The 14059-nt window shown below is 45.8% G+C and overlaps 1 protein-coding gene across 1 annotated transcript in view; it reads left to right on the plus strand.

The window, feature by feature from the left end:
- Positions 1-14059, plus strand: part of NOL6 (nucleolar protein 6) — a 120779-nt gene that overhangs the window by 74180 nt on the left and 32540 nt on the right. The window contains exons 22-24 of the mRNA XM_068265101.1: positions 783-880; positions 5613-5737; positions 11185-11274. Of these exons, the coding sequence (XP_068121202.1) occupies positions 783-880; positions 5613-5737; positions 11185-11274 (313 nt within the window). The remainder of the gene's footprint in view (positions 1-782; positions 881-5612; positions 5738-11184; positions 11275-14059) is intronic.

Here is a 14059-nt window from a genome sequence, read left to right on the forward strand (position 1 = left end):
AGGCTGTCAGTATAGAGCCCCTGATAATTGTCACCATGCGTGTAGGCTGGACTGACAATGTTATTCTGCACAGGCTGTCAGTATAGAGCTCCTGATAATTGCCACCATGCATGTAGACTGGACTGACAATGTTACTCTGCACAGGCTGTCAGTATAGAGCTCCTGATAATTGCCACCATGCATGTAGGCTGGACTGACAATGTTATTCTGCACAGGCTGTCAGTATAGAGCTCCTGATAATTGCCACCATGCATGTAGACTGGACTGACAATGTTACTCTGCACAGGCTGTCAGTATAGAGCTCCTGATAATTGCCACCAATGCGTGTAGGCTGGACTGACAATGTTACTCTGCACAGGCTGTCAGTATAGAGCTCCTGATAATTGCCACCATGCGTGTAGACTGGACTGACAATGTTACTCTGCACAGGCTGTCAGTATAGAGCTCCTGATAATTGCCACCATGCATGTAGACTGGACTGACAATGTTACTCTGCACAGGCTGTCAGTATAGAGCTCCTGATAATTGCCACCAATGTGTGTAGGCTGGACTGACAATGTTACTCTGCACAGGCTGTCAGTATAGAGCTCCTGATAATTGCCACCAATGTGTGTAGGCTGGACTGACAATGTTACTCTGCACAGGCTGTCAGTATAGAGCTCCTGATAATTGCCACCATGCGTGTAGGCGGGACTGACATTATTCTGCACAGGATGACACCGTACAGTTCCTGATAATTGCCACCATGTATGTAGGCTGGACTGACAATGTACCATGCTTAGTTCTCCACAGGTGGGATTCCTGCGCTTCCTGAACCTCCTGGCCTCATTTGACTGGAAGAACTGCCCGCTCATTGTCAACCTGAATAATGATCTGACAGGTAAGTGTCCGCTGGTAATACTGAGCATTGCTGAGTTGCACGTTGCTGCCTCTTCCTAGGTTTCCAGCATTGCTCAGCTTACAGGGAATTTATTTTATTTAAAAGAGCGTGATATGACATATTTATTTACTTTTAAACAATGCAAGTTGCCTGGCGGTCCTGCTGGCGTATCCTGCCTAGACTGTGACATTGAAGTTTACAAGTTGAAGTCTGCTCAACTCTTCACATAGTAGGATCAGTGCAGGAACGGAGTAGCTCAATCCCCAAATACCAGAAGTCGAAGAAGTGAATTTCCACACAATGGCCCAAAAGAAATATAAGCCTTTATTAAATCAGATAAAACCAACACATCATGTTTGCTAAACAGTGACATCACTGGGAGGCGGGGCTACGTACCAGTTTATAGCAATATATAGCTATAGGAAGTGTTTCTGATGCTGAAACCTGGAAAACTGTAAAATTGGATATCCTGAAAAATTGAATGCATTCTAGATGTCACCACAGTGCCTCTTTAAAGAGGACCTGTAGTGAAAATAACATAATGAATACAATTGCTTATTTTTTCTTTACAATATTCATTTATAAATTAGTGTTTGGTCATCGTAAAATCTTTTCTCTCCCTGATTTACATTCTGACATTTATCACTGGTGGTGACCTCTTTAGTTCTGTCAGGTGAATTTTTGTTTATTGAAAACTCTATGCACAGATCGAGCTACTGCTTGCTAGGCAGTGGAAACATCTTTCATTTCCCACAATGCAACGAGGTTCACAGAAAGGTAACTGTCAGGACCATGGTCATGACATCACAGTGTGGGAGGGGTTTCACTGCAATATCAGCCATACAGAACCCTCCTGATGAGCTGTTCGAGAAAAGGAAAAGATTTCTAATGGGAAAGGGGGTATCGGCTACTGATGGGAATGAAGATCAATCCTGGTTAAAGTTCCTCTTTAAATTAAAATTCTTGCAGCTCTGCTTCTCTTTCAAAAGTGGAGCCAATGAGCCAATAAAAAAGAGCGCTTTTGCATGGTGCTGGCAACAGAATGGGTTTACCTACCTGAGGTGGAGCTCTCAGGGCTGAACATGAAGCAGATCACCTGACCCCGCCCACGTTCTCCCTGTGCTACTTAGAGATTATAACTCTTGTGGCTAAACACTGCAGCCGCATCAGTTTATTATCTTTATGTGAATCTGCTGAACTGCAGTTCCACAAAGGTTTCATCTCTAGCAAAAAAAAGGGAAGAGGTGTTGAAGATCGGGTACCGATGAGGAGAGACTGGTTTGTGCTCCTTTTCAGCTTCTCTACTACATGTTGGTGATGATAGGAGAGGGGGAGGAGCTCAGTCAGCTTTCTGTCCAGTAAAATCTCATTATCTCAACAGGAAATGGAGCTACAGGAGCCAGCCAGCCAGCCAGCCAGATACTGTCAGCATACAAAGCTAAAGAGGAACTGTAACCAAGGATTGAACTTTATCCCAACCAGTAGCCGATATCCCCTTTCCCAGGAGAAATCTTTACCTTTTGTAGAATAGACCATCAGGGGAGTCTATACGGCTAATATTGTGGTGAAACCCCTCCCACAGTGTGATGTCATGACCGTTTTCTGTCAGTGAACCTCGTTACATTGTAAGGAGTGCTTTGCCGATTGATGTGAATTTTCTATCGTATGCATTAAAAATGGTTGGCTGAACCATGGCTTTAATAATAACGATATTGTTATCTGTAGTAGTGGTGATAATACAAATATGAAGCCTCTCCTGTAAAGTGTGTGTGTATTGCCAGAAGGTGGCGCCACATAACACAAGATCACACCTCTTCCTCGCTCCCATTGATGTGTATAAACTAGTATTAGGTTAGATGCAGTAGCGCGTCTGGTAGATCTTGCCATTTAAGCCAGTGAATACGTATCCCTAGGGAAACAGAATCAAACACATAGCGGGTAATCTTCCAAGTACAGTACACCCTTGTGTCAAAAACACACTGTGCAGAATTGAACTACCACCGCATGCAGGATAGGGGTCACACTCCCCCCTTTAATTCCCTGCTCAGCAAAAGGATTCTTGGAATAAGCGTATCACACACACTGCAATCCAGTTTCTAAAATAAAACGTAAAGAGACCGCCTCTCATGGCATAAAATCTTCATTTAATATGGCTCAATGCTCCATAAAAAGTACTGCGTACCAAATAAAAGAACAACAGCAGCATATCTTACGTATCCTGTAGCTACCATCAGTCAGGTCTCCCCGCATCAGCGCCAGTAACCTCTCTTGTATGTTACGTGACGAGACGCATCGGGCGGAGCCTAGAAACACACGCTTCCTGGACATACAAGAGAGGTTACCGGCGCTGATGCGGGGAGACCTAACTGATGGTAGCTACAGGATACGTAAGATATGCTGCTGCTGTTCTTTTATCTGGTACGCAGTACTTTTTATGGGGCATTGAGCCATATTAAATGAAGATTTTATGCCATGAGAGGCGGTCTTTTTACGTTTTATTTTAGAAACTGGATTGCAGTGTGTTTGTGATACGCTTATTCCAAGAATCTTTTTGCTGGGCAGGGAATTAAAGGGGGTAGTGTGACCCCTATCCTGCATGCGGTGGTAGTTCAATTCTGCACAGTGTGTTTGTGACACAAGGGTGTACTGTACTTGGAAGATTACCCGCTATGTGTTTGATTCTGTTTCCCTAGGGATACGTATTCACTGGCTTAAACGGCAAGATCTACCAGACGCGCTACTGCATCTAACCTAAGCCTTGGAGGAGAGCTTTTTGATCTTACTCTTTAGCAGCAATCAGCAAACTGGACAATTAGATGTTTTAGTGTGGTGAGCGCTGTATCGTTTTGACTATAAACTAGTATTGTTCGATGTCGGCGTAACAAATTCATAACAGAATCCTGTTGAACTCCTCACTTCAGCAACAATCTCACAAGCGGACAGGGTAGGGAGAGGTCACTGCTGGCACTTTACGGCGCGTTTCACATGATGTCCGATACGTCCTTCTTCCAGCTTAAAATGAGCCAACCCATAATGCAGTGTTTTATTTATTATTTCTTTTACATTTTTAACACACAAACTAGTGAGCCTCAAGTATCCCTAGCAATAACTTTTTTTTTTAAATCTCATTTAGACGCTTTCTTGATGAAAAAAACATGTTTCATATGACAGAGACACACGGGGCCACATGCAATCAACTTTTTCGCCTGAGTTTTCTCCTAGGTCATATTTTTAAACTTGTCAATAAAATGCCCTTCAAGCCAACAGAAAGTAAGAAAATATTCATACTCTTCCCAGTATAGTGTCTTATGCAGCTGCATGCACGGACTACTCAAAATTATTTGGATAGTAGCTTTTCACCTACTATTTGGTCCTTTTTTAGTTGAAAAGTCCTGGAAAGTTATTTTAAGTCAAAGAAGAAAAATTATCTTGTTGGAGAAAACTCAGGTGAAAAAGTGAATTGCATATTGCCCACTGTGTGTGTGGGTGTGTGTATGTGTATATATGTACCGTGTTTCCCCTAAAGTAAGACATCCGCTGAGAATAAGCCCTAGCTAGCAGCAGCCCACATGACACCAGCAAGTCACTCTCAATACAAAGCCTGGATACAGGAGAGCAGCAGTATAATGGGAGTTCTACAGTCCTGTATATGTGTCAGGCAATTTGTGTTTGGAGCCATCCCTCCTGATCTGTTGTGATAAGCATCAGCAAGCATCAGCAGCACTTCACCTCTTCCCAGGACACACAGCTTATCCTATCATAGCTCTGGGGAGCCTGACAGAGTTCTCTGCCTGCAAGAAATAGACTCTCACCCACATGATCAGCAGAATCCATTTCTTGTAAGTGAGAGCCAATATCTGCAAACCACAGGCTCTGTGCATGCTGCTTGTGTTTCAGCATGGCATGCAGCATGTACATTTTGTGTAGGAAAACTACCAGTGTTTCCCCCAAAAATAAGACATCCTCTGAAAATAAGCTCTAACACATCTTTTGGAGCAAAAATGAATAGGACAGTGTCTTATTTTCGGGGAAACACTGTATGAGTGTGCATTGCAGCCTGTGCCAGCACTCTCTTCCCTCCTTGCCGTGTGTGCACGTGTGCTGTTTCCTGCACTCTCTCTTATACCCATATTACAACCTAGAGTCTGATGATCTCTGAATACAGAACTCAAAGCAACGTTCTCTGCTTCTGCAGGGCTAAATGGACTCATTGCATTCAAACCCTGTAATACAAAGTGTGATATGCGCCGTCCAGGGACCGTTTACCGGGAAATAACATGCCTACTGTAAATGCAGGAAACTGTACGGTAAAGGTTCTTATCCAGTTATATACACCAGGCTTCCGTACACTTTAAAAATACTCTAGACATGTGCACTTTTGTCTTCTAAAATGATGGTTTTGAACGACACGCTAACATAATAAGCACAGGTATTTCCCATAAGCTTCCATCCCCTTCAAGGGTCCACCGAACTGCTAACAGTCTACTTGGCAGAGAGCTGCTGCCATCACTAACAAGATGGGAGCAGCCATGTAGACAGGTAAAAACAGGTGGCAGAAGTCCACTATGGAGATGAGGAAATTGTGGAGGCCTACAGTGATGAGCAGAGCTGTTACTGTAACATACAGACAGTGTAATGTCTCTGGATTCTTTCCCTGCATTGAGTAGCTAATAGCCCTCTTGCTATCAATACATTCACTGGCATTAATACTGACTTTTGTGTCTGTTTCCAGATGAGGAGATTAAGGGCATTCAGGATGAGTTTTCAGCAGGACGTTCCCAACTGCCGGTGATGTTTATTGCCACACCCAAGGACAGGAAGTTGTCCGTATGGACCAAGAAGCAGCCTACCGCACAGGTGATCACTTCTGATTAGTTTATCTTACTCCGTTCCTAATGAGTGGGACTTTCTTAAAGTGGACTGAAATTTAAACCCCATCTATGGCCTAAATAAAACCTGTAATGAGAAAAACCTCCCCTGGGGGGTACTCACCTCGGGTGGGGGAAGCCTCCGGATCCTATTGAGGCTTCCCCCATGCTCCTCGGTCCCACGGCGTTGGAGATAAAGCTCCCCGAACTGCGGGGATGTAAATATTTATCTTCTCGGCTCCAGCGCAGGCGCAGTATCTGCTCTCCACTTGGAGATAGGTGGAAATAGCCGATCACTGTCAGGCCGCTCTACCGCGCAGGTGCAAGTCTCCTGTGCCTGTGCAGTAGAGCGGACCCGGCGGAGATCGTCTGTTTTCGCCTATCTCCGTGCGGAGAGCCGCAACAGCGCCCCCACTGAAGCCAGGAAAGGTAAATAAATCAGCGCTTATCAGCGATTGTCAGGCTTGTCGAACGAGGATTCTGGGACACTTCGGAGGAAGCCAGCGCTGGATTGCCTGCAGCTACAGGAGAGGGGGAAGTCTCATTGGGACCCAGAGGCTTCCCCCTCCCAAGGTGAGTACCCACAGGGGAACTTTTTTTTATTACAGAGTCTCTGATAGAAGTAAACACAGCATAAAACTAATGCTGGGAATACACGGGTGGATTCTGATACTCGATTCTGCGCCCGATCGTTTTGCCTGCTCGATTCTCTTATCTTCCACTCGTTTTTCTTATCTTTTTTCAATTCACTCCAATGACAAATCGAGCGGCCAAACGATTGAACGGTGATTGGACATGTCGGAGATTATCTTTCAAGCCATCTTATCAGCTCAGAATCGAGCCGTGTATTCCCAGCATATATTTCCTAAGTTACTGGAAGACTGGGCACAAAAATGGAAGAGACACCCCAATGTACTATGCAATAGGTAAACGTGGGTAATGAAACAGTCTTACCTCAGGTTTAAAGATAATTTTATTGGACGCAGGAAAGACTACACGTTTTGCTGGACCTGCATGCTTTTTCAGGTCTACTATACAGTGTCTTATGCAGCCTCACGCACGGATTAGAAAGCACATATGGGAAAAACGTAGGCACTCCCAGTCTGTGCTTGTAGCTGCATAAGAAACTGTACTGTAGACCTGACGAAGCGGACAGGTCCCGCAAAACGCGTAGTCTTTTCCTGTGTCCAATAACTTAATAATCTTCACCTCCCCCCATTTGTGTACAGTTATAGGACTACAGAGGGCTGGAAGAAGCCCTGGGTAAGTATAAAATATTGTGCTTGTATTATCTCAGGTACACTTTAAAGTGACACTGAAGCCGAAAAATGTTATGATATAATGAATTCTATGTGTAGTACAGATAATTAATAGAATATTAGTAGCAAAGAAAAGTCTCATATTTTTATTTGCAGTTATGTAGCTTTTTTTGTTTTTATAAAATTGCATCAATCTCTAATATTTGCAATTACAAGCCACACTCTGTATTTTAAACTATGAAACAGAGCAGAGCTAATGACCCTTTGGACTCCCCTGCAGTAAAACCTTTTTAAGAAGCTGCCTCTCACTGTTTCTTTGATGTATAATTGCTTCAGAAAATAGGACGGTCTCCGACCCAAGTTGGGTGGATGAGCTTAGAGAAGCTCTTTTGCATAGATAACAAGTGAAGTTTCTGACCTCTTCCTGTACTGGAAACAATATTAGACTCTTTTATTTGCTACTAATGTTCTATTTCTTAGCTGTACTACACATACAATTCAATATATCATAAGTTTATTTTCACTTTAGATTCCCTTTAATGATTTAGTGGAAACATTTATTTTTGAGTTTTCTTCCTTGAGTGTACCAGAGATCAAAATAACTATAGATTTGATACTTACCTAGGGCTTTCTCCAGCCCCATAAGCTCGCCTGAGTCTCACGCCGTCCTCCTGCAGTCTGCAGTTCAGCCGCGATCAGCCCCAGTAACAGCTCAGCCACGTCTGCGCATGCACGGACCTCCCACGCATGCGCTGAAGACCCAGACTGGACGCGACTGAGCTGTGACTAAACCGGATCTCGGCTGAATGGCAGACCGCGGGAGGACGGCGTGGGACTCAAGACGAGCTTATGGGGCTGGAGGAAGCCCCAGGTCAGTATCAAATCTTTAGTTATTTTGATCTCTGGTTCACTTTAAGCGCAGCGGGGTGGAATAGAAACACTTTGAATGCCACCTGGAGGAATAGGACTTTCATTGTTTCCGATACGTCCATGAAAATTGCGTTGAGTGGGCATAACCATATTGAATAAAATCTGTGTGCAAATGAGATGATCTAACTGATGTGTAAGCCGGATGTGCGGGATAAAGGGAGCGCTGTCTGGTGACCCTGTGACTAACAGCTGCAGATAACACCTGGGCATGTAAGTGCTTGGCACTACTCTCTCTGCCAGCGTGGCGCTGCATAGACGCTCCACACTCTACATGTTCAGATACTGTGAGAGCATCGAGCCCCAGGGCTGCAGCCTAGCTTGGCATGCCAACTCCTTTCACTCAAGTGTTATCTGCCTGTTAGATCTCAATAGGACTTTCTGCTAATTAACACCTTTAGTCATCCTCGGGAGAGAAGCAAGTCTGTGCGGAAGAGGTAATGGATGCCAGGCATACCAGCCCCTCCTGTAAGCCCGTATAGTGTGACTGGTCACCTACTAATGGGTCACGGGAAAGGTGGATTTCTCATGAACTGTTTTCTTAAAGCAGTACCCTCCAATCTCTTTTAGCATTGGCGGAGAAGCGCTAGAAACCTATGTGTGCTTGGCTGTCCGCATTTCCGTTAGAGAGATTCCATTTACTCACTGTTGGCAGCCACAAGACTGAAGGACTCTCCAACTATTTTATTAGTGTACGGCAATGCCATTTTAAGGCAAAGGCATTCCAGGCCATTGCTTGGAGTGCTGTTGGTGCGGGGGGGGGGGGGGCGCCATACCCATGGATTAAAAAGGAACCGTAACCAAGAATCGAACTTAATCCCAATCAATAGCTGATACCCCCTTTCCCATGAGAAAACTTTTCCTTTTCATGGCTACTACTGTGGTGAAACCCTTCCCACATTGTGATGTCAGGACTATGATCCTGACAGTTTCCGGTCTGTAAATCTCATTGCATTGTGGGAAATATCTGTTTACAGCTGTTTCCAACTGCCAAAAAAGCAAGCAGCATCTCCTTCCACTGACATCACCTGCCAGCAGTAAAAATGTCACCATGTGATAAATACATTAACATTCCTATTGTGTGGCAAATTGATTTTATCAATACAGCAGTCATCAATCAAACTTTACCCAGACTCCAGGCGTTATATGTTATTTAACCATGTGATAAATGTCAGAATGTAAATCGGGGAGAGGAAAGATTTTACAATGGGCAAACACCGACTAAATCATTTATACATAATTATTGTAAAAATGAAGCACTTTTTTTTATTACATTTTCACTGGAGTTCCGCTTTAAGCCCCACCAGAGACTCGTTGCTGTGACAACGGCAGACAGAAAATTTGGAAATGGACCCAAACTGCACGGCTTTCTACTGGCCCAATACCGCTGACGTCACTGTAAGGGTACCCATACACTTATAGATTGCAGCAGATTTGACCATCAGATAGATTTCTGGCAGATGCCTGTCAGGTCGAATCTGACAGGAATCTATCTGATGTGTGCCACACACTAGAAACAGATTTCCAATAGATTTGAAAATTAATTCTATTGAAAATCGATGGAAATGCATTGTTGCACTATTCGATCCAATGCAACTCTATGGGCCATTGATCAGCTGCCAGCAGCCGATCAACCTACTGATTGAGTAAAACATTTGAAATCGGTCAGAAATTGATTGATCGATTGACCGATCAATCTTGCTTCTTTCTTGCTGCATCGATTTCTAGCAGATTCGATCGGAGCGGAAAAATTCGACCATATTTCGATGGCAGAAATTGATCAGTGTATGGGCTCTCTAACTGACAACCTCATCGGGCCAGTGGAAAGCCGCGCAGTTTGGGTCCATTTCCCAATGACGCGTCAAATGTTGCCACAGCGACGCATCTCTACGAGGGAGGAGGCGTGGAGGAGTGAGCCATAAGGAGACGAGCACTTCCGATCGGCACCTTCTGGTATACGTGGACTCAGGAAATGTATAAATGTATCTATTTAAAAAAAATTGTTGAGGAAAAACTACTAACTACTCTTGTACCTAGCAATATAAACAAGAGTTTTCAATGTGCAGTTCCAACCCTCTTTAAAGGACAACTGAAGTGAGAAGAATATGGAGGCTGCCATATTTATTTCTTTTGAAACGATACCAGTTCCCTGGCAGCCCTGCTGATTTATTTGGCTGCAGTAGTGTCTGAATAACACCAGAAACAAGCATGCAGCTAATTTTGTCAGATCTGACAATATTGTCAGACACTTGATCTGCTGCATGCTTCAGTTTTCCTTTAAGGCCTAGCTAAAACCTGGAAGCAACTTTGCTAGTGTTTGCCCCCAGCATCTGTTCATAGTAACCAATGACTTGCTTGCAAAATTTCATTTGTTTTGAAGGACAACTGAATCAAGAGGTATATGGAGGCTGCATATTTATTTCCTTTTATACAATACCAGTTGCCTGGCAGCCCTGCTAATCCTCTGCCTCTAATACTTTTAGCCATAGCCCCTGAACAAGCATGCTGCAGATCAGGTGTTTCTGACATTATTGTCAGATCTGACAAGATTAGCTGCATGCTTGTTTCTGGTGATATTCAGACACTACTGCAGCCAAATAGATCAGCAAGGCTGCCAGGCAACTGGTATTGTTTAAAAGGAAATAAATATGGCAGCCTGCATATACTTCTCGCCAGGGCTGTGGAGTCGGAGTCGAGGAGTCGGAGTCAGGGCAATTTTGGGCACCCAGACTCGGAGTTGGAGTTGTTGATTTCATAAACTGAGGAGTTGGAGTCGGGAGTCGGATGATTTTTGTACAAAATCCACAGCCCTGTTAAGTAATAGACTAAGGATTTGGAGTCGGAGTCGGAGTCTGAGCCATTTTGGGTACCCGGAGTTGGAGTCGGAGTCGTGGTTTCAGAAACTGAGGTGTTGGAAGATTTTTGTACCGACTCCACAGCTTTGCTTCTCACTTCAGTTGTCCATTAAATAAAGTTCTGAATACAGAGCAGGAGCAGCAGAAGCACCTCTGTGCACACGTTAGATCACTGCAGTGAGAAGCTGTTCACGGCTGGCTTTCCATGTGGTGTGCATACATCCTAACTGTAGTGTGAACGAGCGCTGGACTCTTGGACCTCTTTTTTTTGGGGGGAGGAGGGGGTGTTGTCAGTGGATGCAATTTTGCTGCCAATTTTAAATTGTGGTTCTATCTTCGGTAGCTCTGCTGAGGAGGACCTTGCATTACTGACCTTGTCGTCTCTTGCCTTGCAGATCTTGCAGCGCCTCATTGTCCTTGCTGCTGAGTCCTTACCTACGCTGGAGAAGCAGCTGATGGAGCCATCAGACAACACAGACATCAAGGTGGGCGAGCTATCCCTCATATCTGATAGGCTGACAGATCTGTAGTTGCCTTCTGCCAAACCTTAAGCAAAGTCCCTGGTATCCGGCACAGGCAGGGATTCCTTGATACCGGATATGTGTTCATGCCTGTTGCTTGAGCAACTGGCCTAAAATGAATACTGACCTCATGACTGCTCTCCCGTATACACAGAAGTGAAACTTTCTTTTTCTGTAGCCGGATTTACCCTTCAAACACGGGGACAGAGGTGACACAGTGCGTGTGTTTGGGGGAGGGCAGAGACGAACAGAAGTTACATGGGGGGGGGGGGGGGCAGAGGTAAATCGGGGGACACCAAAGGCACAAGAGAACAGAGGTGACACAGAGGTAGACCATGCAGGCATTGAGGAGGTACAGGGGACAGAGATGGCACAGTGTTTCAACTCGGTTAAGTCCAAACTAACCGTCCCTGTCTCATTCGTTAACTGTACTCTCCTATGGAGAGGGGAGGCTCTAGATCTCATATAGATCCCATATAGATCCCATGTAGCCTTCTCAGTCCACTGTTTGTCCTTCGTCTCCCACCAGTAAAAGTTATCCCACCCACTGGTTGAATCCGCCTTTTGGGAGTCCTCGGGAGGCTTGAGAAGCACTTGTGCCCCGGAATGATTTGGAAGACAAATGGCTCCATACTGTGTATCAAAAGTACTTGGGGACATGTGTGCTTCCAAAGCCTCATGAGGTCTTCTGAAGGAGTGGAACTTCAATGGGGGACACCAGTGGACCGAGGGCCCGAAGAGAGGACAGGGAAGGATCTGTGGGATCAGGGCCAGTTCTACACTTTTTGCTGCCTGAGGCAAACTTGTTTGGATGCCTCACCCAGCCTCATGGCCGGCCCGGGGCGGTATGGGATTCAGAGCCTTCCCTCTCTATAGGTCTGTTTTTTGTTTTTTTTTCAGGTCGCTTCACATTTAAAGGGAACCAGAGACGAAGGATAGTGGAAAATGAAAAAAGATTTTATACATACCTGGGGCTTCCTCCAGCCCCATAAGCCTGGATCGCTCCCACACCGCTGTCCGCCGCTTCCTCTATCCGCCGGTACCGGGTCCCGTCACTTCCAGCGGACGCGGCAAATTTTCCGCATGAACAGGGGCTCCCTCCTTATCCTTATAGTATGCATAGTATGAAGGCGCATGCGTAAGGATATGGAGAAAGCCCCGTTCATGCGGAAAATTGTCCGCGTCCGCCGGCAGTGACGCACTCCGCTTGCCTCGACTGGCCAGGATTACGGGGCCCGGTACCGGCAGATAGAGGAAGCGGAGGACGGCGGCGTAGGAGCGATCCAGGCTTATGGGGCTGGAGGAAGCCCCAGGTATGTATACATTTTTTTTTTACCATAGTCTCTGGTTCTCTTTAATTTACACCTGTAGGAGTCCCGTCATATGTCGCTCTCTTTCATTATGGAAAGGGCTAATTGCAATCATGTGATGTGTGCTATTATGACCTCATCGGCCACACCTCCAGGTTTCCATGGAGCGGCAGCAGAAAATAGCACAGACCTTTTTATAGAATGACTGCAATATACTCCACCAGACCAGAAGAGTCGGCGTAGGCTCTGGGCGCTCGCAGAACCATTGTTGCTTTAATACGGCAGAGAAATCCTTTAAGCCGATAAGTTTGCCATGAGATCAGGCTCTTGTTATTACCCAAGTGTTAGGGAGGAGTCGCTGCAGCGTATAATTACTGCTAATTGCAGCGCATGAAGTGGATTCTCAGTATTTCTCCATGGGGGATATTCTGGCAGAAGTCTCTGGAACAGGTGGAGGACTTGAGGTGTACACAGGCTTTAGACAGTTGATCAATGGTGATCATGCCTGTGCAGGTGTCCCACCTGTTCTGAGCCTGTCCATGAACGGCAACGAGCAGTCAGCTGTTGTGAAATTTTTAGCAACTCACGTTATCTCCATTCACTGTTGGGAGCCTTCATCTTCCCCTCCCCTCTCCGTAAGGCAGTACATGCAACCCTCTGTATTTCCTCACCCATTTTGTCTGCTGGCTATGCAGGGTACAGAGGGTATAGGAGTTGGGCAGTCCTGGTTCTTGCCAGGCAGTGGGGTCGTTCATGCTGAAAGTACTTTGTAAGCTCTCTTTCTCCCCTGCAGCACTGGCGCAACTGAGTAACACAGAGGTGGGCAGCACTGTCATAGGTTTGAAAAACTCGCCCGTTTAAAAGGCACAAGGATAGCTGTAGTAGAAAATAGGTCGTTTTACAGATATTCTTTAATCACCCCCAATGGTGGTGCCTAACCCTTAATCCCTCCCTGGTGGTGCCTAATCCCTCCCTGGTGGTGCCTAACCCTTAACCCCTCCCTGGTGATGCCTAAAGGTAGCCATACACTGGTCGATTTGCCATTAGATCGACCAGCTGACAGATCCCTATCTGATCGAATCAGATCAGAGAGGGATCGTATGGCTGCCTTTACTGCAAACAGATTGTGAATCGATTTCAGCCTGAAACCGATCACAATCTGTGGAACCGCCGCTGCCGCCTGTTCCCCCCCGCGCATACATTACCTGACGCTGGCTCCTGGGCATCTTCTCCGCATCTTCTCCACGCTGCACCCGCTCCATCCCGGCGCTTCCTGTGTCACTCCGTGACCAGGAAGTTCAAATAGAGCGCCCTCAATTTGAACTTCCTGGTCACTGCAGTGACAGGAAGCGCCGGGATGGAGCGGGTGCAGCGCGGAGAAGATGCCCGGGAGCCAGCGTCAGGTAATGTATACCGGATCGGCCGCCGCTAGCGATGCG

The sequence above is a fragment of the Hyperolius riggenbachi genome, chromosome 1 (genome assembly GCF_040937935.1).
Source record: "Hyperolius riggenbachi isolate aHypRig1 chromosome 1, aHypRig1.pri, whole genome shotgun sequence".
Taxonomy (NCBI): domain Eukaryota; kingdom Metazoa; phylum Chordata; class Amphibia; order Anura; family Hyperoliidae; genus Hyperolius; species Hyperolius riggenbachi.